The 22,088-nt window shown below is 45.9% G+C and overlaps 1 protein-coding gene across 1 annotated transcript in view; it reads left to right on the plus strand.

The window, feature by feature from the left end:
• MYO7A (myosin VIIA) overlaps window positions 1-22,088 on the plus strand; it is a 192,737-nt gene that overhangs the window by 161,324 nt on the left and 9,325 nt on the right. Inside the window, 20 exon segments of the mRNA XM_030557917.1 lie at window positions 4,247-4,417; window positions 6,942-7,059; window positions 7,402-7,528; window positions 9,152-9,273; window positions 9,276-9,320; window positions 9,886-10,076; window positions 10,680-10,787; window positions 10,789-10,802; window positions 11,514-11,524; window positions 11,527-11,625; window positions 11,628-11,669; window positions 13,141-13,193; window positions 13,195-13,250; window positions 13,252-13,293; window positions 14,076-14,178; window positions 14,180-14,232; window positions 15,293-15,398; window positions 17,986-18,099; window positions 20,054-20,141; window positions 21,444-21,550. Of these exon segments, the coding sequence (XP_030413777.1) occupies window positions 4,247-4,417; window positions 6,942-7,059; window positions 7,402-7,528; window positions 9,152-9,273; window positions 9,276-9,320; window positions 9,886-10,076; window positions 10,680-10,787; window positions 10,789-10,802; window positions 11,514-11,524; window positions 11,527-11,625; window positions 11,628-11,669; window positions 13,141-13,193; window positions 13,195-13,250; window positions 13,252-13,293; window positions 14,076-14,178; window positions 14,180-14,232; window positions 15,293-15,398; window positions 17,986-18,099; window positions 20,054-20,141; window positions 21,444-21,550 (1,770 nt within the window).

Consider the following 22,088-nt stretch of genomic DNA (forward strand, 5'->3'; position numbering starts at 1 on the left):
CCGAAGAAACTCACAGACAGCTCTCATCGAAGTCAAAGGAGCCGACTTACAAACAGAGGAAATCAGTGGGAACTGCCCCTGAGTATCAGAAATCAGTGGGAGCTGCACATGAGCATCCCAAGGCAAAGTCTGGCCCCTTGGCTTAAGTGACTAGTGATTCTGACTACCTCAGTGTTCGGGTTCCCAACCTGGGAGACCTTAAAGAGGACTGATTTGCAGAGAACCAGGTGCTTAGCACTTCTGAAAACCAAGCCCCTTCGAGGTATGTCTAATTAGGCTCCCAAAAATTGTGGAACCCAAAAGTACTTGTTACTCTGAAAATGTAGGCCCTAATCCTCAAATGGAGTTAGGGACCTAAATACCACTGAGAATCTGGGAAGGATCTGGGCCTGGGTATTTTGTCCTCCTTGTTTTTAAAGTATCCATGGACTTCATCCAACATATCTATCTTCTGTTCTGTCTGCTTCTACCCCTTCTTCTCCTGACCTCCACATGAGATTTCTACTGTGTGTCTATAAAGTGCCCAATCACCATGGTATCTAGTTTACCTTCTTGTATCTCTGCCTCATTGACTCGCCATTTCAAATCTTATTTGTAGTCCTATCTTTTGCCTATATCTCTTGCTCCCAGCCTCCACTTCTGTAGCTATATCATGTCTCTGTAAAATACTTTGGGACACAGTACAATATAAAGATGTATTGCATTCAGGTATCTGTTCTTCAGCAATTTGCCCGATTTATGAAGAAAGAGGTGGGTTTGCTCCTTAAGTGCAAGAGATGTGGTGAGACACAATTGATTTATACTCCCTAAGCCTTATCTACACTAATAGAATTACCCATTGCTGACTACAGGTATCAGAAAAGGGTGCCATTGAACCAGTGCTGAACAGGATTGAACTGCAAGTGTAGACAAGGACAGAGTTGTTCATGGTGCTCAAACCTGCTCAGGTTTTAACCGTAGTTCCTTCCGGGCACTATGCTGAACGCAGTTTGCCCTCAGCTAGACTTGGGCCTATACGATGTTCAGTATTGGTTCAGCTGTAAACCTTGCTGACACCAGTTGCCAGCAACAGGTCACTTTGCCAGTGTAGACGTGGCTCTGGAGCAAACATGGCCATAGCATCCAATGAGTTGTTATCTGCATTCAGGTGACTCCTCTGGTATGAGAGGTAATTTTGTGCATCTGAGTGCTCAGCAATGGATGCTGAACCTGCTTAATCAAAAAGAGATGATTGACTCAGACTCATAGACTTTAAGGTCAGAAGGGACCATTATGATCATCTAGTCTGACCTCCTGCACAATGCAGGCCACAGAATCTCACCCACCCAACTCCTGTAACAAACCCCTAACCTTTGTCTGAGTTATTGAAATCCTCAAATCATAGTTTGAAGACCTCAAGCTGCAGAGAATCCTCCAGCAAGTGACCCCTGCCCCATGCTGCAGAGGAAGACGAAAAACCTCCAGGGCCTTTGCCAATCTGCCCTGGAGGAAAATTCCTTCCTGACCCCAAATATGGCAACCAGTTAAACCCTGAGCATGTGGGCAAGACTCGCCAGCCAGCACCCAGGAAAGAATTCTCTGTAGTAACTCAGATCCCACCCCATCTAACATCCCATCACAGACCACTGGGCATATTTACTGCTAGTAGTCAAAGACCAACTCCCAAATTAATTGCCAAAATTAGGCTATCCCATCATACCATCCCCTTCATAAACTTATCAAGCTTAGTCTTGAAACCAGATATGTCTTTTGCCCCCGCTACTCCCTTTGGAAGGCTGTTCCAGAACTTCACTCCTCCGGTGGTTAGAAACTTTCATCTAATTTCAAGTCTAAACTTCCTAGTGTCCAGTTTATACCCATTTGTTCTTGTGTCCACATTGGTACTAAGCTTAAATAATTCCTCTCCCTCCCTGATATTTATCCCTCTGATATATTTATAAAGAGCAATCATATCCCCCCTCAAGCTTCTTTTGGTTAGGCTAAACAAGCCAAGCTCTTTGAGTCTCCTTTCATAAGACAGGTTTTCCATTCCTTGGATCATCCTAGTAGCCCTTCTCTGTACCTGTTCCAGTTTGAATTTATCCTTCTTAAACAAGGGAGACCAAAACTGCACACAGTATTCCAGATGAGGTCTCACAGTGCCTTTTATAACGGTACTAACATTTCCTTCTCTCTACTGGAAATACCTCGCCTGATGCATCCCAAGACCGCATTAACTTTTTTAACGGCCATATCACGTTGGCAACTCATAATCATCCTGTGATCAACCAATACTCCGAGGTCCTTCTCCTCCTCTGTTACTTCCAACTGATGCGTCACCAATTTATAACCAAAATTCTTGTTATTAATCCTTAAATGCATGACCTTGCACTTTTCACTATTAGATTTCGTCCTATTACTATTACTCCAGTTTACAAGGTCATCCAGATCTTCCTGTATGATATCCCGGTCCTTGTCTGTGTTAGCAATACCCCCCAGCTTTGTATCACCTGCAAACTTTATTAGCACATTCCCACTTTTTGTGCCAAGGTCAGTAATAAAAAGATTAAATAAGATTGGTCCCAAAACTGATCCCTGAGGAACTCCACTAGTAACCTCCTTCCAGCCTGACAGTTCACCCTTCAGTACGACCCATTGTAGTCTCCCTTTAACCAGTTCTTTATCCACCTTTCAATTTTCATATTGATCCCCATCTTTTCCAATTTAACTAATAATTCCCCATGTGGAACGGTATCAAATGCCTTACTGAAATTGAGGTAAATTAGATCCACTGCATTTCCTTTGTCTAAAAAATCTGTTACCTTCTCAAAGATGGAGATCAGGTTGGTGTGGCACGATCTACCTGTTGTAAAACCATTGTTGTATTTTGTCCCAGTTACCATTGACCACAATGTCCTTAACTACTTTCTACTTCAAAAAATTTTCCAAGATCTTGCATACTACAGATGTCAAACTAACAGGCCTGTAGTTACTCAGATCACTTTTTTCCCCTTTCTTAAGAATAGGAACTATGTTAGCAATTCTCCAGTCATACAGTACAACCCGAGTTTACTGATTCATTAAAAATTCTTGCTAATAGGCTTGCAATTTCATGTGCCAGTTCCTTTAATGTTCTTGGATGAAGATTATCTGGGCCCCCTAATTTCGTCCCATTAAGCTGTTTGAGTTTGGCTTCTACCTCGAATGTGGTAATATCTATCTCCATATCCTCATTCCCATTTGTCATCCTACCATTATCCCTAAGCTCCTCATTAGCCTCATTAAAGACTGCCAGGGCTTGGCTACACTGGCACTTTACAGCGCTGCAACTTTCGCGCTCAGGGGTGTGAAAAAACACCCCCCTGAGCGCTGCAAGATACAACGCTGTAAAGCCTCAGTGTAATCAGTGCCGCAGCGCTGGGAGCGCGGCTCCCAGCGCTGCACGCTACACCCGTAGAGGATGTGGAGTACGTGCAGCGCTGGGAGAGCTCACTCCCAGCGATGGTGCTCCGACCACACTAACACTTCAAAGCGCTGCCGTGGCAGCGCTCCCACAGCACTGCCGCGGCAGCGCTTTGAAATTTCAAGTGTAGCCATACCTTGAGGCAAAGTATTTGTTTAGATATTGGGCCATTTTTAGATTATCCTTAACCTCCACTCCATCCTCGGTGTTTAGCGGTCCCACTTCTTCTTTCTTTGTTTTCTTCTTCAGGTGAACTAAAGTGCTAGAGCCTTTAGTAAACAAAATTCAGAAAGGAACTTTCTCTATTCTCCCATTATCCATTGATCTGCAATTCATTTAACAGCTGCAGCTATCACTGCTAGGCACATGAGACCCTGGCCTTGGCTACACTTGAATGCAGGTGGGGTCCGAGGAAAGGGAAGGTAGTTACAGAAGTATTTGTGTGATGTTTTATTCATTTAGGAGTTAGTCACTTCGGGCACGTCTTCACAGGCTCTCCCAGCGCTCTAAAACACCCACCTCCACGAGAGGCATAGCTCCCAGCACTGGTGCACTGTCTACACTGGCACGTTATAGCACTGAAACTTGCAGCGCTCAGGGAGGTGTTTTTACACATCCCTGAGTGAGAAAGTTGCAGCGCAGTAAAGTGCCACTGTTTAGAGCCTGGTCTAAAGTCCATTGACATCTCTGAAATCCCATTAAAATTCAATCGGTCTGTGTCAGCAAAGGGTTAATTGAGCTTAAGGAGAAGGGAGGTTAAAGAGACTCCCTCCTTGTAGTTTCTTTAGCTGTTGGTTCCTGCAGGAAGAAGACTTGGCAGAACTGGCTTCCCAGCAGTACTACGTAGACTATGGGGCGGCGATGGTGCTGGAGCGACTCCTGAACTTAATCCCCTCCTACATCCCTGACAGAGAGATCACTGCTTCGAAAACAGTGGAGAAATGGGCTCAGCTCATTATAGCTGCACATAAAAAGGTAGGTGTTGGCTGTCGGTCAGAAAGAGGCCAGGGGGTGAGCTTCAGCAAGGCTCTGTGCGTGTTAAACAGCCAGCAGGTTTGGCTGTGTTAGCTTGTGGGGATTCAGTCTGAGCCCCGACTGCGGCTGAGACAGAAATGGATGTTTCCCCCAGTGATCAATTTAGAGCGAGGGGCAAAGACCAGTGTAGCTGTTCTTGATGCTGGTTGGGTCACAAATGAAGGAGAGAGAGACTTCAGTGGTGGCACTGGGTTTTGAAGCAGTTACTGAATGGCAGGAAGATATCACAGACAGACTTATTTTTAAGGCTAAGACTCTAATGCTGCGGATTTCCCCTTAAATCATGGGACTCTTATATGGTGGCATTACGGCCATGCCTAGAGGCACCAATTAGGATAGAGGCCCCAAAGTTCAGGGCACTGTACAAACACAGGGACTACCTTAACACCCAGTGACGTCCTGACTGGAGCCTGGTCCAAGGGTGAGGAGCACGTCTCCTCTACACAGCCCAGCCAGGTGTTTCCTGAGACATCCATTCCTGCTGGATTTTTTGCTGTGGAGGAGGGCAGAGCAGAGACTCCATTCATGACAATAGGTTTTGAGATAAAATACCATGGGCCTGTGTCATGAATATAAAGGGAGGGGTGACCACCTTTCTGTATACAGTGCTATAGGAGCAGCAAAGAGTCTTGTGGCACCTTATAGACTAACAGACATATAGGAGCATGAGCTTTCGTGGGTGCTATATGGTTCCTCCTGGCCAGAGGCACAAAATCTTCTTACCTGTAAAGGGTTAGAAGCTCAGTAACCTAGCAGACACCTGACCCCAAAAGACCAAAAAGGGACAAGATACTTTCAAATCTGAGGGGGCAGGAGGGGGGAAAAGGCTTTGTCTGTCTGTTCTGTGTGCTTGCTGGAGACAGATCAAGAAAGCTAGCAATCCAATTCCGTTAGTATTAGTAAGTATTTAGCAAGGAAATGTGTTAGTTACTTTTATTTTGGCTTATGTTTTCACTTGTAGGAAGTTAACTACCCTGCCCTGCCCTCAGGCAGAGACAAAATCTCCAGAGACAAAAATCTCCAGCTGCTCACAGCTTAAAAAAATTTCTTTTATTACAAGAACCTGACACCTTTGTCTCCAAGTCAAGAGAGATAAGATCGCTATCTGCCTTTAGCTCCTGCTTTCCCCAAGCAACTTCTTTTAAGAAAAAAAAATTCCTAAGGTTTGTGCTCCTGATTCAAAATGATCTCTGGTTCAAAATGATCCACTACTCTGCCACCATGTCACTTTAGGATACAGATGTGGGACGCACAAAAAGACCCTCTAAACTTATTTCTACCAGCTTAGATTAAAACTCCCCAAGGCACAATTTCACACATATACTTTGGATTAAGTAACACTGCCACCACTAAGTGATTTAAACAAACATTTAAAGAGGGCCACTTGGAGCCCTACCTTCCCCAAATATCCCCCCAAGTCCCTACTCCCCTTTTCCTGGGCAGGCTTGAGAATAATCCCCCACTCCCAACCTGTACAGCGCCTTTCCTGGAGAGGCTTGAGAATAATATCCTCACCAATTGGTACAGGTGAACAAAGACCCAAACCCTTGGATCTTAAAACGATGAAAAATCAATCAGGTTCTTAAAAGAAGAATTTTAATTAAAGAAAAGGTAAAAGAATCACCTCTGTAAAATCGGGATGGTAAGTACTTTACAGAATAACAAAAGACTCAAGAACACAGAGGATCCCCCTCTAGGCAAAACCTTAAAGTTACAAAACCAGGCATAAACCTCTCTCTTACACTAAGGAAAACATTAGCCAAAATAAAAGTAACTAACGCATTTCCTTGCTAAGTACTTATTAATACTAATGGAGTTGGATTTAAAAGCATCTTGTCCCCTTATTGGTCCTTTTGGTCAGGTGTCAGCTAGGTTACTTGAGCTTCATAACCCTTTACAGGTAAGAGGATTTTGTGCCTCTGGCCAGGAGGGGCCCCATAGCACTGTATACAGAAAGGTGGTCACCCTTCCCTTTATATTCATGACAGCCTGATTCTCCTCTCTCTTCTTACACCAGTGTGAACCTCATGAAATTTCCTGGACTTCAGTAGAACTGCTCCTGATTTATACTCCTGGAGAATCAGGCACTATGATTCCCATGGCTTTGTCTCCACCACTGGGTACTGTTCATCTAAGCACGAGGGCTGAAAGGTCCTATTGGATCATCTAGACCTTCCCCGTCCCTTCCAGTGCAGAATCATTCCCTACAGTGTATTCTCCATACCTTTGTCCTGTCCAGTCCTTTAATAACTCAAGTACTGGGGTTTCCATTACTTTCCCTGCTAGTTTTTTAAGCCATTGGCCTCATCCTGATACTGTCGGAGGTCTCGTGACTTCAAGATCCTCAGCTGGTGTAAACTGATGTCACCCCATTGATTTGTTTTTAATTGGCCCATTTCCTGGCTTTAACCTGCATATTGTTGGTTTGTCTTTCCGTGCTGGTTTTGGTTTGGTTTCCCTGTAGGGAATTTATACCCAGAAGAGAGCAGACCCCAAAAAAGTCAAGGAAGAAGTGGTGGATTTTGCACGTTTCAAGTGGCCTTTGCTGTTTTCTAGATTCTATGAAGCCTTCAAATTCTCAGGTAACCCAACAGAGAATGTGTTGCCATAGGATGAGCATCCATGAAATAAAAGAGAATCATAGACTCTAGAGATGAACAAGACCTATTGGTGATTGGGTCCATCCTCCTGAAGTCACAGGATTGCTTTGTACAGCACTCATTGCAGCCTGGCTATAAATGTCTCACGCGCTGATGCTTTTACCACATCCCCAATGAACAAGACGGGGACTTTCTGGCCTTTACGACTTGATTTGAGAGCTAAAAGCCTGTCCAATTTGTAAACCATTTTTAACCAGCATTTTAACTTTACAGTCTGATAGTTGCCTGCACATTTATCTATTGTGTATATTGTCTTCAACTCAGGACCCAGCCTGCCCAAGAACGATGTGATTGTAGCTGTGAATTGGACCGGAGTGTACTTTGTGGATGAACAAGAACAAGTCCTCTTAGAACTCTCCTTCCCAGAGATCACGGCTGTCTCAAGCAGTAGGTAAGGAAGAGCAGAATGAGTCAGTCTGACGTAGACAACTCTAGTATTGGTCTTAGGGTGACCAGACAGCAAGTGTAAAAAATCGAGACGGGGGTGGGGGGTAATAGGTGCCTATATAAGAAAAAGTCTCCAAAATCGGGACTGTCCCTATAAAATCGGGACATCTGGTCACCCTAGTTGGTCTCAATCTTTATTAACCAGCATGGTGGTTTCCCTACTAGCAGTTAAAAGAAAGGATAGTAAAAGCATGTGATGTTTTCCACAAGGCAATACTTGGAAGCATCTCCTAGCAGATTTCCTTTGCTAAGACAACAGCCATCGACATGAATAATTAAAAGCCAGTTTCCATCCTGGGACATACTTGCAGCTTCCATTAATCAAGCAGGAGCAGCTTCCTCACATCCAAGGGTAGAATTTGCTCTGTGTTGTGATGTAAAAGATTCAACCCAGAGTCAGAACCGAATGCAGACATATAGCATGTTTTGGAAGCACATGAAGAGAACTGCATTCCTGCTAAACCTAAATTGAACCTCAAGGCCATTTCTGAAATGAAGCAGAGACCAGGGTCTTCACTTTGCTTTGTATATTACGGAAAACATCTACAATACTCATGCTAGACTGATTGGTGGGGAGGGATAGCTCAGTGGTTTGAGCATTTGCCTGCTAAAGCCAGGGTTGTGAGCTCAATCCTTGAGAGGGCCATCTGGGGCAACATCAGTATTTGGTCCTGCTAGCAAAGGCAAGGGGCTGGACTTGATGACATTTCAAGGTCTCTTCCAGTTCTAGGAGATAGGATATCTCCATTAACTTATATTTATTTCTGGTAGGCACAGGCATGTTCTAATTTCTATCATACGGAGGAGTCAAGGATAAATTTGTTTTATTTACAAATAGAATTAATTCCGCCACACAGTGGTACCTCCCCATCATTTTTAATTTATTATCATTTGTATGGGCCTAGGACCCCTAGTCCTGAAATAGGACCCCATTGTGCTAGGCGCTGTACCGAGACTAAAAAGACAGACCCTGCTCCAAAGAGCTTAACTGTCACATTAGAGCTCCTGGTACAGGTTTGCTCTGCTCTTTCCCCCATTCCCAATCAGCACTCTTCCCTTCTCTTCACCACGCGCTCTCAGACAAAAGCAACCATGCAGCAAACCCAGAAAATGAAAATGACCTCTGGTGTTTGTTATGCAGGAGGGCCGACTAAATGACCGTAATGCTCCCTTGTGGCCTGGGAATCTATGAGCCAATTTCATCTTCATGCTAGGACCAAATTTTCAAAACTCTCCACCTGAGTTGTGCCTCCAAAATGTGTGTGTGTGTATACCCATGTGTGTGTGTGTACCTGTGTGTGTGTACCCCGTGTGTGTGTGTGTGTGTGTACCCTGTGTGTGCCTGGGTCCCAGACGTGTGCTTGCCCAGCAGTGTTTGTCTATAGAGGGAAGCCCATTTTGACAGTGCTAAATGCATTTTTGTCCTCAAGAGTGGCAGTGTGTGTTTACAGCAGGCGCGCATGCACATTTTGCAGGAACGATGGAGGTTGCCAGTTGTGAACCTTTTCCCCCAGATCTCCGGGTGACACTGGTTTAATGAATGTGGTTTCTATGATCCCTGTTCTAGAGGGGGAAAGCTCCAAGGGCAGAGTTTCACCTTGGCCACTATTAAAGGGGACGAATACACCTTCACTTCCAACAATGCAGAGGACATCCGGGACCTTGTTGTCACCTTCCTAGAAGGACTAAGGAAAGATCAAAGTATGTTGTCACTCTCCAAGACAACCCAAACCCTGGTGAGTAAACTGACCAACCCAAAGGCAAAGAAATCCTCTGGCGTTAGGACAGGCAATCTTTCATATGTTGCACTGGGAAAGCTGCCTGCTTCTCCTGGAAGAGCAGCACTCATGTATAAAAGCTTTTGTTTAATCAGGATTGGATGTCTCTTTGAAAATATATCCTCTAGCTCAACTAGAAGCTATGGCTGCTGCAGGGATTTCTGGGTGAAATTCTCTGTTGGTGTTCTGCAGGCAGTGAGATTAGATGAGCACAGTAGTCTCTTCTGACCTTGAAATCGTTTGTAAGACCTTTGGTTACAGTGAGATTTTCAAAGTGGCCTGAGGGAGTTGAGTATCCAATTTCTATTGAAAGCCAGTGGGATTTGGGAGCCTAACTCTCCTTGTTCCCTTTGAAAGTGCCAGCCCAAACACTTTTGTAAGTGGTATCTGTTCATTGTACACATTTAGCAATTGCCTGTTTTATAGATCTGATTTCCCAGGGATAGATGTGTTAGGCAGGCATGTAGACAAGGTAATTACTCCAAAGGATATTTGGAAATAACAGTGGCCGCTTCCACTGCAGTGGGAGAAGAATCTGGATTCCTCAGCTTCCATAAAGGAGACCTGATTGTTATGGACCAGGACACTGGAGAACATGTCATGAACTCGGGCTGGGCCAATGGGGTCAATGAAAGGACCAAACAGAGAGGAGATTTCCCAACGGACTGTGTTTACGTCTTGCCGACTGTCACCATGCCGCCTCTGGAGATTGTGGTAAGATACCCTAAGGGATGGTGCATCTTGGTGCCTGATACAAAAGTCATTGAAGTCAAAAGGAGTTGTTCCATTGTCTTCAAAGGTTAGATCAGGCCCTGATGATGATGCAGTGGAAGCAAGAATGACTAAGAGGGTCATTGGGGCAGAGGGGAACCAGATTTCATCTGTCTGGACAACCTATTAGCCTTTCCACTGGGCTTTGAAAACCACCCACTTTGGACCTAAATATGTGAATCTTCTTAGATGTCACTGTGGCTTGAATTTTGAAGGTGATATTTGGGCAGGGGAGAATGTTCTATGCAGCTATGAATGAGAGGGGAAGTGGGTCCATAAGTACTTTCTCTCTTAGGATGTGGTCCACACTGTTTTGAGATCCCCCTGTTTTAATTACTAAGAAACGCATGAAACTGCGTAGTTCCACTAAGATTGAGTGTTGTTGCTGTTTATTAGTTTGAAGTTAATATTTTGTTGTTTTTTTCATTACAGCATGATTTTCTTTCATCTTCAGTCTTTTCATTTTTCATCTGCTTTCCCCTCTAGACACATCAAAATTCTTTCATCCAAAATACATTGACTAACCATGACTCCTTTATTCTCTAGGCATTAGTCCAATGACCCTGACCAGAGGCAAGATGTTATAGAATGTCCCAACTGGCGATTTCAGACAGTGAAGAAAGAGTGAAGCCGTACACCTTGGAAGAGTTCTCCCTATGATTATTTTAGGTGAAACTTAGAAAAAACAATCTCTTCAGCACGCATAAAGGACTTGAGTTTATTTCTAAGGCAGGGCTGAATCGATGGCTGCATTTCAGGATTACTGTAAGAAAGCTTTAGATTTCAGTTTGTCTGCCTGATAGGACTACAGCTGTGATTTAGGATGTTGCGTTCTGTGTATAAACTGGCAGAACATCAGAAGTCCGATTGTTACATTAAATTTTACGGCCAGTATTATTCATGAGATCTGACTAACTTATCGGCCCTTCTGGCCTTGAAGCCTCTGAATCATATGTAGAACATTACACGGGATCTTGGAAATGTAGGACTGGAAAGGACCTCAAGAAGTCATCAGGTCCACTCCCCTGCACTGAGGCAGGACCAACTAAACCTTAGACTATCCTGACAGGTGTTTGTCCCAACCTGTTCTTTAAAAAACATTAGTCTCTTCTGGTATGGCAAGTCCTGTGTGTTAACTCCAAATAAACTAGGAGTCTGGCACCTGTTTTAGGCATCTAGTGGGCTGATCCAGTGATCACTGAAGGCAACAGGGGAGACTCCTATTGACCTCAGTGGGGCGTTGGATTGGACCCTATAAGAGTGCCCTAACGCAGAACTGGAGCCTTACATTTGGCACCCAAGTTCAGAAGCGGCTCCACAGAGCCGTCGCATCCCTCGTAATCTCTCCACAATTCCTCATTGCTTTGTGTTTGCTGATAGGCCACCTCCGAAGACACTCTGAGCCGGGTGATGATCACCAAAAATCGAGGGAAAGACAAACTGTGGTGCCTACACCCGAGAGCCTATCAGCAGCCCTTGCTGAAGAAGATCCTTGCAGCGAGGAGCTGTCCCAGGAAGCCTGCATGGCATTCATTGATATCCTTCCAGTGCTATGGAAAGGTGCCTACAATAGATCATATCGACATAGAGGCCTAGCCCAAGGAGGTCGCAGTATGGGCCTGATCCAAGGCCCACTGAAATCAGTGGAAAGACTAACATTGATTTCAGCGGGCTTTAGGTCATGCATCATGAATAAGGCTATGATTATGTCACAGAGGTCAGGGAATCCGTGATTTCCAGAGACCTCCATGACATTTTCTGCCCAAGAGCTAGAACTGTCAGCTGACAGCCCCGCAGCTCTGAGTCCTGCTACCATCAGGCCTCACAGCAACTCCTAACCTCTGGACACCTGGGTCCCCAGGAACTCCCAGCCCCTGCAGGTGGTGGTGGTCCCCAGAGCTCCCAGCTGCTGAGGGCGGCAGAGGGACCCCAGAGCTCTTACTTGTTGCTGGCGGCAGGGCTCCTCACAGCTGCCCACCCACAGTAGCAGTGAGGTTACCCCCCACCCCACAGCTGCTCAGCCACAGCGGGGCGGTGAGGGGACCCCAGAGCTCCCAGCCGCTGCAGGGAGGTGAGGGGGACCCCAAAGCCCCAGCATAGTGGGGTACTGGACCCTCCTCCCTCCCCATTTTGGTCAGGGATATTTTTTGTAAAAATCACAGCCAGGTCAAGGGATTCCATGAATTTTGTTATTGCCTGTGACCTGTCCTGATCTTTACTAAAAATGTTCCTGACAAAATCTGAGCTGTAATGATGGGACTTGATACAAGTGCTAATGATTAGAGAGGGCCTGAACCAACTCCTGGACCCAAACAACCCTGACCCTCTGAGGACTGGTCAAATGCATATCCAGATTATACAGATGACCTGCATCTTTATAAATTGGCTACACCAAACTCGGACTCAAGCATTACGTGGTAGATAAAGCTCAGATCCTAACACTGCAGTGTGAGCCATTCCTTAATAATAATAAACAGAAATTTGGTCAAAAATGGGGGGGAAATTTTCAGTGAAGCTTTTGTAAATTTTTTCCTGTTTTTTCCCCAACCAAAATTAAATTCAGAAAATCATTCAAACACGCTTCACTGAATAATAATAATTACAACAGAACTAGCAGGATGGGCCAGACCCCTTACTGATGTAAATGTGAGTAGCTCCATTGACTTCACAGAGCTCTGCCAGCATTACGCCAGCTGAAGATCTGGCCATTAATAAAATAATTCCATGGCACTTACATGGTCCGAAGAAAGGGTCACACTCATTCTGGGCCTACGTGTCCCCCCAGCCAAGTCTCTCCAGCCTGAGAAAGCAAGGTGACACATAAGGGTCTATGATTATGGGTGCCATCCAGAAGGATCCCAAAGCACATTTGAAGATTAACTATATACACCTTCCCCAAAATGCAGCCACCTCTGGAGTGATGCACAGCAACTCTTTAATTGCGTCGGTGTCCAAAGCCATTCCCTAAGCCTCCTCGTTAGTGGTATCCTTGACTGCTGCCTTGCACCTGTGCTGAAGTATATGGGTGACTATCCATCCAAAAGAACCCGCTCAGTCAACTGAGCTAACAGACCAAATATTTGAAGGTGCCTTGAAAGCTGAACCGTGAAAGATGAATCTACTGTCAGATCCTCAAGCAGCTCACTGACAACCACATTAAGTAAGAGTCGTTCTTCCCCATGTACCCCACTGTAACTATCTGTGTCGGGTAATGCAGGACTGACTGGGGGGGTCTGCAGAACGGCTAGGCCCAGAAGTCTTCTGTTCTCTCTGTCCTCTTAAAGACTTTTATTCATCACTTTATCTAATGTTCCTCTGTGCTGATGACTCCAATCTGTCTGTCTACTCTGGACTTGTTCCTGTCCTTCTGCTTCTGCATTTCCCTCTGGCTCTATGACATCTCCTCCAGGGCAGATGTCTTGCCATCAATTTAAATTTAACAGGATCTACTTTTCCACCTATCTCTGTTGTTACTGACCCTACCACCATCCTTCCGGTCACTCAGGGCCTATACCTCTGGTGTCATCTTTGACTCCTGCCTTTTCCTCTCCCAGACATTCACCCAGTCCTTATCTGGAGGCTTCTTCCTCCTCAACAATTCCAAGGTCCTCTACAGTTGTGCTGTGCTGGTGAATCTTCACTCTACAATCTCTGCCCCCTAATGTATATGTAACCCATTACTAACATTAGTGTCAGCGCTATAATAGCTTGAGACCCAATTCCCAATTTCAGACCCAAATTCCCATCTGTGCTCAAGTCCCTTACCCCGACTACTCGTTGAACAGGGATGGAAGCGGGTAAAGTCCATTGATGGCCCTTTCATGCCCCCCTACGCTGCCAGAGCAGTGTCAGTGGGGTCTTAGTGTAGTGCGACCTAGACCTTTCTGGTAATAGTGTTCCTTCAAGCAGTTTGATTTCCTGTTGTGTATCTATGTCTTTAAGGTACAGCGAAGAGGAAGGGTTGGGAGCTGCTTTGGTGTGCACAGGCCTATTCCCTCCCAGCAATGTTCTCTGCCCCATGTCCAGGAGGTTTCTCCAGTCCCGGAAAGCATCACCCCCTAGCCACAGATTGCATACAGAGACTACAGAAAGCACTGAGGTATGGTACCAGATTCTGGTAGATGTGATGGGTTGTGTGTGGTGCTATTTGCCAGCATTTGCTGGCTGCGGAAATGAGGAAGGGTTAGGACGAGCGTTAAGCATTTCTCTATCTGTCTACTCCAGTGGACCCGGCTCGATATGGGAGTTGGGTGATGGTTGGTTCTGGTTCCTGTCTCTACTGTGATTGGCTGTCGGACCTTGGGCAAATCCCTTGGGGGAGACATTCACTGGTGCCTAACCCATTGCCTTTCTGCCCCTCTATTTTCCAGCTGTGAAATGGAATAACTTTACTTACCTTCCTTTAATAAAGCCAAGTAGAATTAGTCTGTCTATCCACGCATTACTAATGTACCCATCACTGTGATATCTAGGGGCCAAATAAACACATTCTCCCCCTTCAGACCTCTGCTTAACCCTTGCATCTAGTAAGAGGCCCATAAAATCCTCCATGGCTAGGCTGCTCTGGTGCTATGACACCTACTATTTTAATAACCATGACTCCCTGGATGTGACCTTGAGCTCCCTCTCTCTGGTCATTGTAACCATCCTCTTGTCTCTCTCATACCCTTAGACTATCAGCTCTTTGAGACAGGGACCATTCTTTCATTATATATTTGTACAGCACCTAGCACATGCGCCCTGATCCTGCTTATGGCCTTAGGCGCTACACAATACAAATAATAAAATAAAACAGGGCAGAAGAATCCTTGCAGTGACTGCTTTGTCTGCTCATATTTCCATGGGCCATTCTGGGGGAAGGTAGGTTGGCTATGAAAACTACAAGATTTTTCATTCCTGTACCTAACCATAGCAGCAGCCATGGTAAATCTAGATCTTTCATTGTGTCCCCCTTTTGATTACTGATAGCCAAGCAGGTGAGTCCTTCCCAGCTCCTATCCTAAAACCATTCTCCATGTAAGAATCCTTATCCATTTTGTGTGGCTCCTGGGGTGTCATTAGGTGCTTATTGAAGATACTATTCTGTTTTTGTAGGGTGTAAAAGTATATCAGCAGTGAGTCTCTAGTGCCATATTCATTGTAAATCTCCTGTCTTATAGGAACGGATCCAGGAAGTATCCTCCCCATCTGGTTGAAGTGGAGGCAATTCAGCACAAAACCACCCAAATTTTCCACAAAGTTTACTTCCCCGATGACACTGATGAGGTAAAAGGGAGAAAAAAGATCTGAATTCCAGCAGGAGAGACTTAAGTTTTCTCTAATTAATGCCCAGCCTAGGCTAACGTCAGTTCTGGCTCCGGCTAGGCTTGGTAAGACCATGGAGTGCAATAGCATGTCATAGATGTGGATGCTTAGCTATGCGGATCAAATCAACATGAGTTTGAGTCGTTGCCATTTCAATTCAGTTTTTCAAAATAAAGATCCTCATTCTCTTTTCTCTTCTGCTGGCAAAGCTAATAGAGGGACACCGGTGTCAATCTGGGAGAGGAGAAGCAGGACCAAAGCCACTTCTAATTATGAAAGGAACAAACCTGATGTGTGAATGTGAAAACATGTAACCTTTCCGCATATAAGTAGGGTCTACCAAATTGGCATCCATGAAATCATGTCACGGACTGTGAAATTTGTTCTCTCCCATGAAATCTGGTCTCCGACAGATCTGAAGGCAGAGGGGAAAGCAGTGGCTGCTGGCTGGGCACCCAGCTCTGAAGGCAGTTCTGCTGCCAGTGGCATCGGGGGAAGCAAGGATGACATGGTATGGTATTGCCATTCTTACTTCTGTGTTGCTGCTGGCAGTGGCACTGCCATCAGAGCTGCTGCTCTCCCGCCACCCAGCTTCAGGCAGAACTGCAACCAGGAGCAGCGCAGAAGTGAGGGTGGCAATACCGCGACCCCCTCTACAATAGGCTTGTGACCCCCTTTTGTGTCAGGGGCCACCAGTCTGAGAAATGCTGTGGAGAAATCGCACATTTTTCATGGATTGGTCATGGCATAAATTGTAAATTTTGTGGATGTGTAACACATCCACAAAATTTGTTATTTATGCTGTGACCAACCCGTGAAAAATGTGTTTGATTTCTCCATGATTTAAGTAGACCCCCTCCATATAAGTGTCTATCCCATTCCTTCATGGTCTTATCTCAATTAGATTGTCTGCTCTTTGTAGCAGGCAGCACATCTTTTATTGCCTGCTAAGCACCCTGCATGCTTATGGAGATGAACAGGAATATTTATGCATGAGCAGCTTTGTGTGTGCAGTTCCTGGCACGTGCCATTCTTGCACACTAGCACTCAGTACTGCAGCATGCACGCACAATCTTGTGTGAATTTGAACATACAAACCCTATTGCTGGCGGGTACAAGAGATAGAAGGTGATGAATACACACACGAGTGCGTGCTTGTGCGAAGTTGGGCATGCACAAGGGGAGATCAGGGGGTGCCCCCCCTTTGACAAGATGGCCCCATCTGTCCTTGTCTGTCATGTAGATATTCGCAGCTGCATTGAGATGTTATCTCTTTAGAACTCTTTCCATGGGCAGGTCTACACTACAGGTGGGATTGACGCTCTTGAGATCGATCTACCGGTGGTCGATTTAGCAGGTCTAGTGAAGACCCGCCAAATTGGCAGCAGATCGCTCTTCCGGTCGACCCCTGTACAGAAGACTATGGTAAGTCGACAGGAGAGTTTCTCCTGTTCACCCCCTGCAGTGTAGACCTCGTGGTAACTCAACCTAAGGTATGTCGACTCCTGCTATGTTATTTACGTAGCTGGAGTTCCGTAGCGTAGGTCGACTTACTGCAGTAGTGTAGACATAGTCTAAATGTGACATGGGACAGAGCCAGACAATGATTTACAGACACATTCTTGGGCAGCCTGAGGGCAGACAGCAGTGGGACTTCAATGTTAGGTGGGTTAGCCACCCGAGGTACCTGAGGTGATCTGCACTGTAAAGGCTGCATGATCAGCTGGGTTATGGGCACAGCGGTGGCATGACACTCTGAATGCCATCAGGTCCCAGGGGCAGCCTGTGCTATTTAAAAGGACAGCCAGCAGCATGGAGTCATTCCACCCCCGAACAGCGAGAGGCAGATGTGCCCTGCAGGGGTAGAATCATGTCTGCACTCCTGGGGCATCTTGGTCCTCTGCATAGTCCCAGTGTAGCATCTCTCCCTTCCTCTTACTGCATAAGGTAACTGCATTTCCTCCCCCTCGAGAACCAACAGAAGCTCAAAAAAAAACAACCCAAAACCCTGTCCTGTGCAGATTTGGGCCTCTTTCCACTGATTTGGGGGAAGGAGGGGTCTCGATTGTAGGGTGCCTGCGTTGGGCTTGATTCACAGGTATGCAGAGCGCCCACAACTCCAGCTGAAGTCATTGGGAGCTGTTAGTAGCTCGGCACCTCTGAAGGTCAGGAGCCAAAGTAGCTCAAGGGGGGCCCACAAATCAGTGATCACTGGTAAAAGTGAGTGTGAGGAAAGGCACGAACACCCTGAGTCTCTGAGGCTGCAGAAGCAAAAGCCGAGTACTGACTGCTGCTCCGAATAAAGAGAGAACTGGAAACTGCTGATGAAGTAGGAAGATCTTAGGCTTCGCCTTTCTCCCCTTGAACAATGGCAGTGGTACGTTAGCATCTAGGGGGGACCAGGAAGAATGCACAGAGAAGCAATGCTGTAACTCAGCAGGACAGCTCTACCTCTCTGCAAAAAGCACCTCTAAGTTTCCCATGAGAGAGGGTGACCCGGGAATGAACAGCGACGTGGCTGAGGTGTGGGTTCCACCTCTCTTTGCAGGCATTTGAAGTGGAGTCCAGCACTAAGGCCAAGGATTTCTGCCAGAACATCTCCAGCAGACTGCTGCTGAAGTCATCGGAGGGCTTCAGCCTCTTCGTCAAAATCTCCGACAAGGTGAGTGGCGCACAAAGCGATTGTCCACGGGCTGAGCAGCTCTGCATCTCGGAGCCTTTGTTGCACCATGTCCAGCTGGTGTAAATCATCGGCACTCTGCTGAAGCCAGTGGAGCTGTGCCACTTTACACACCTGGTCCATTGCTCCTGAGCTTCTCCCTGGAGACCTCTGGAGAATTCTATTCAAAGTTCCAGGCAATCCTGCAGCCCCTGCTCACAAGCCTCATCCCACTGAAGTCAAAGGGGTTACTAATGGGAGTGTGTACAGTTGATGGGAGGGCTGCAGAACTGGGCCCTGTGGGAGCTGGCAGCATAATACTGTCAGGATGAGGTTTTCCAAAGCACTCAGTGATGGCCTAACTCTGCTCCAGTTCACATCAATCCCATCCAAGTCAGTGACTTCGATCCAGGCTGAGCGCTTTGGAAGATCCCATTCTACAGCTTCAGGGTCTGATCCTGCCCCCACTTCCTGACTCCTGTGGCAGTGCTGGCATACATAAGGATCACAGGACAGTGCCCTTAAATTCTGTAACATCTTGCATGCCAGTTGCTTCTCAGACAGCTTTAGAACAGAAGAAACAGCCTACTGGGTCAGACCAATGGGTCATCTAGTCCCAGTATCCTGTCTTCCAACAGTGGCCAATGCCAGGTACTTCAGAGGGAATAACAGAACAGGGCAATCATCAAGTGGTCAGTCCCCTGTCATCCGCTCCCAGCTTCTGGCAGTCAAAGGCTAGGGACACCCAGAGCATGGGGTTGCATCCCTATCTTGGCTAGTAGCCATTGATGGACCCATCCTCTATTAACTTATTTAATTATTTTTAGCTCCATTATAGTTTTGGCCTTCACAACATCCCCTGGCAAGGAGTTCCACAGGTTGGCTGTGCGTTATGTGAAGAAATTCTTCCTTTTGTTTGTTTTAAACCTGCTGCCTGTTAATTCCATTGCGTGACCCCTGGTTCTTGTGTTATGAGAAGGAGTAACTAACACTTCCTCCTTTACTTTCTCCACACCATTCATGATTTTATAGACCTCTATCATATCCTCCCTTAGTGGTCACTTTTCCAAGCTGAAAAGTCCCAGTCTTATTAATCTCTCCTCATACGGCAGCTGTTCCATACCCCTAAACATTTTTGTTGCCCTTCTCTGTACCTTTTCCAATTCCAATGTATCTTTTTTGAGATGCACGCAGTATTCAAAGTGTGAGCCTACCATGGATTTATATAATTGCATTATAATATTTACTTATTATATGTCCCTTTCCTAATTGTTCCTAACATTTTGTTAGCTTTTTTGACTGCTCTGCAGGGTTAAATCATCCAAAAGGTAGATAGTCTGCTACAAATGACCAAGGAGAGACATATATAAATGCTTTGTGGGTTGAGTAAACTGAAGCAATTATTTACTGGATCAACAACATAGAGCAATGGTATTGTCACCTGCATGAACAAAGGCATCATGGAGCCGGGAGCTGATAGCCACTCCCTATATGGCTCTGGTCCAGCTGGACCTGGGATATTGGACAAGACTGATAGTGACCCATTAGAGGGGAGCAAGAGGATGATCATACTGATGAATAGACTGATTTACAAGGAAGGATTAAGTGTGGTACCCAAAAACTGTCCAGAAGCAATGGAGAGATGAAGGGAGATGAATTGATTAGGGTGGAACAGGAGGAGATAACTGGGAATAACTGGATGAAATTAGGTGAAGGACAACGTAGAAACAGCTAGGCCAGCAATAGCTTTCTCATGGTGAGATCTGTGGAAGCCTCACCACTTGAGACATTTAAAACCAACCTGGGGAAGGCACTGCAAGACATAATGGAAAAAATTATCCTCCCATGGCAGGGGGATGGCCTAGGCTACCCTGCATAATAGGCCTTTTCTCCCCTATAATGCTCTGATTAGCTATTCTTTGGTAGGTTTTATTAACAGCGGGATGTGTTTCCACAGGTTATCAGTGTCCCAGAAGGAGATTTCTTCTTTGACTTTGTCAGACATCTTACAGACTGGATAAAGAAAGCAAGACCTGCAAAAGACGGTAATCATGTCATTCTTCTGTTTTGCTGCTATTTCCTCTCTCAGGTACAGTGCTGGCCAGGGAGGTCTCATAGAGCCAGGGGTGGCTCCAGGCACCAACCAGCGCAGCAAGCGTGTGCCTAGGGAAGCAAGCTGTGGGGGGCAGAGTGCCGGTCGCTTTGACAGCAGCAGTCAGGCGGCCTTCAGCAGCATGCCTGTGGGATGTCCGTCGGTCCCACAGCTTTGGCAGCAATTCGGCGGCAGGCATCCCGAAGACATGGGACCGGCAGATTACCCTCAGAAATGCCGTCGAATCCGCGTGCCCAGCAGACTGTCCGCAGGTGTGCCGCTGAAGGCCACCGGACTGCCATGCTTGGGTTGGCAAAAACCATAAAGCCGCCTCTGCATAGAGCCCATTGAAATCATTTTTAAAAGGCTCCTCTCACCTACCGTACCATGATGAAACTACAACTGTAATGTGTTTGGCACCCTGTAATGTTTGGGTCTTGGGTGTTCATGTAAATCGTGTCAACAGCAACTCTGCACCTAAGAAACAATCCATTCTTGGGCAGGGAGCAAACTTTTACTCTTGCTATCCATAACTTCTAAAAAGAACTGCACAACAGCCAACACCCAGCAATACTCCAAGCTCTGACTACTTATATGATCAGTTGGAGGGCATTTATTGTCTTTGTAGAACTTAAGACTTTATATTGACACCTGACGGCTCCCAATAATTTCACAGTATCCACTTTAATCCTGTTCCTATTGCTATTAAGGGAATCAAGAATCTTCTGTGGTCATACAGGTCACAGGTGCCAAGGGCTGGCAATGCAGAGATCAACTAGACCCTGCTGCTAAAAAAGTGACTTCCCCTGAAGATTGAAGTTTTGTGGTTGCTGTCCCGACTTTGGCAAATGTAGAAACTTTCTGAGGTTTTAGCATTGCTTTGCTAGCTGAAATGCAGCTCCCCTAACTGACCTCAAGTAATTTTCCAGAAACTCCCACAATACATTGTATTGCTGTTGCTATGAAATTAAATCCATCCTCCTTTCATTCAAGATTTGCCAGTGAATTCAGTGCTTATTTAAGTGAAAGGCTGAAGACCACTCACTTAAGAGTTCATAGAGCAATGCAGGCAGCCACTCTGTAGCCAATGCATTTCAGTCATGGCTTGAACACTTGCTGTTTCATCCCTGAACCTCCTGCAGCAGGGACTGTGAATTGCTCCAAGGAGTGAGCGTCTCTTTTAGACAGGTTTCCATCTAGTGGTTGAAGCATTTGTTACAAGCCTCGTCAATGTTGAACAGATTCCTTTTTGCAGGTATAGTGCCTTCTCTCACGTACCAAGTGTTCTTCATGAAAAAACTGTGGACAAACACCATCCCTGGGAAGGATTCAATGGCAGACTCCATCTTCCATTATTATCAGGTACTCCATGAGTTTACAATACTGGGGGAAGACTGGGGGACTCAGGGAACTAGTAAGGGGATAAAAAGGCTTCCTCCTTCTACATCAATAGCTCACACCAGTAGTGACAAATAGAGGTTTCCATGTGCTGGCTGTTAGGAGGACTGGAGGTCTTAGTCCAGCACCTCTTGACTGAGTGTCAATATCATAAAACCATAGGTCAGAGGCACTAATTAGCCCTCTTCTCAGCAGTCTCAGCAGACAAGCCGCACTCTGAATAGCCCCAGAGATTTTTCATCTCTTTCATGTCAAGCTGATCTGCTCAAGTCAGGTTTGAGTGGCAGAGATAGGGCAGAATGCCACACAGCTGCTGTACTTGTTCTGCAGCTAAAGAGAGGTCTCTGTTCTGCTGGGCTGTCTAGCCAGCTACTTTCAAGTGTGAAATTCACATGCACACACTATTGATTACTGTCATTCTCAATAAAATGGTTGTTCAAACACGAACATGCCTCCTGCTGATTATGTCATATGTGGTCTTGTTGACAGATGAGGGATACTT

The sequence above is a fragment of the Gopherus evgoodei genome, chromosome 1 (genome assembly GCF_007399415.2).
Source record: "Gopherus evgoodei ecotype Sinaloan lineage chromosome 1, rGopEvg1_v1.p, whole genome shotgun sequence".
Lineage (NCBI taxonomy): Eukaryota > Metazoa > Chordata > Testudines > Testudinidae > Gopherus > Gopherus evgoodei.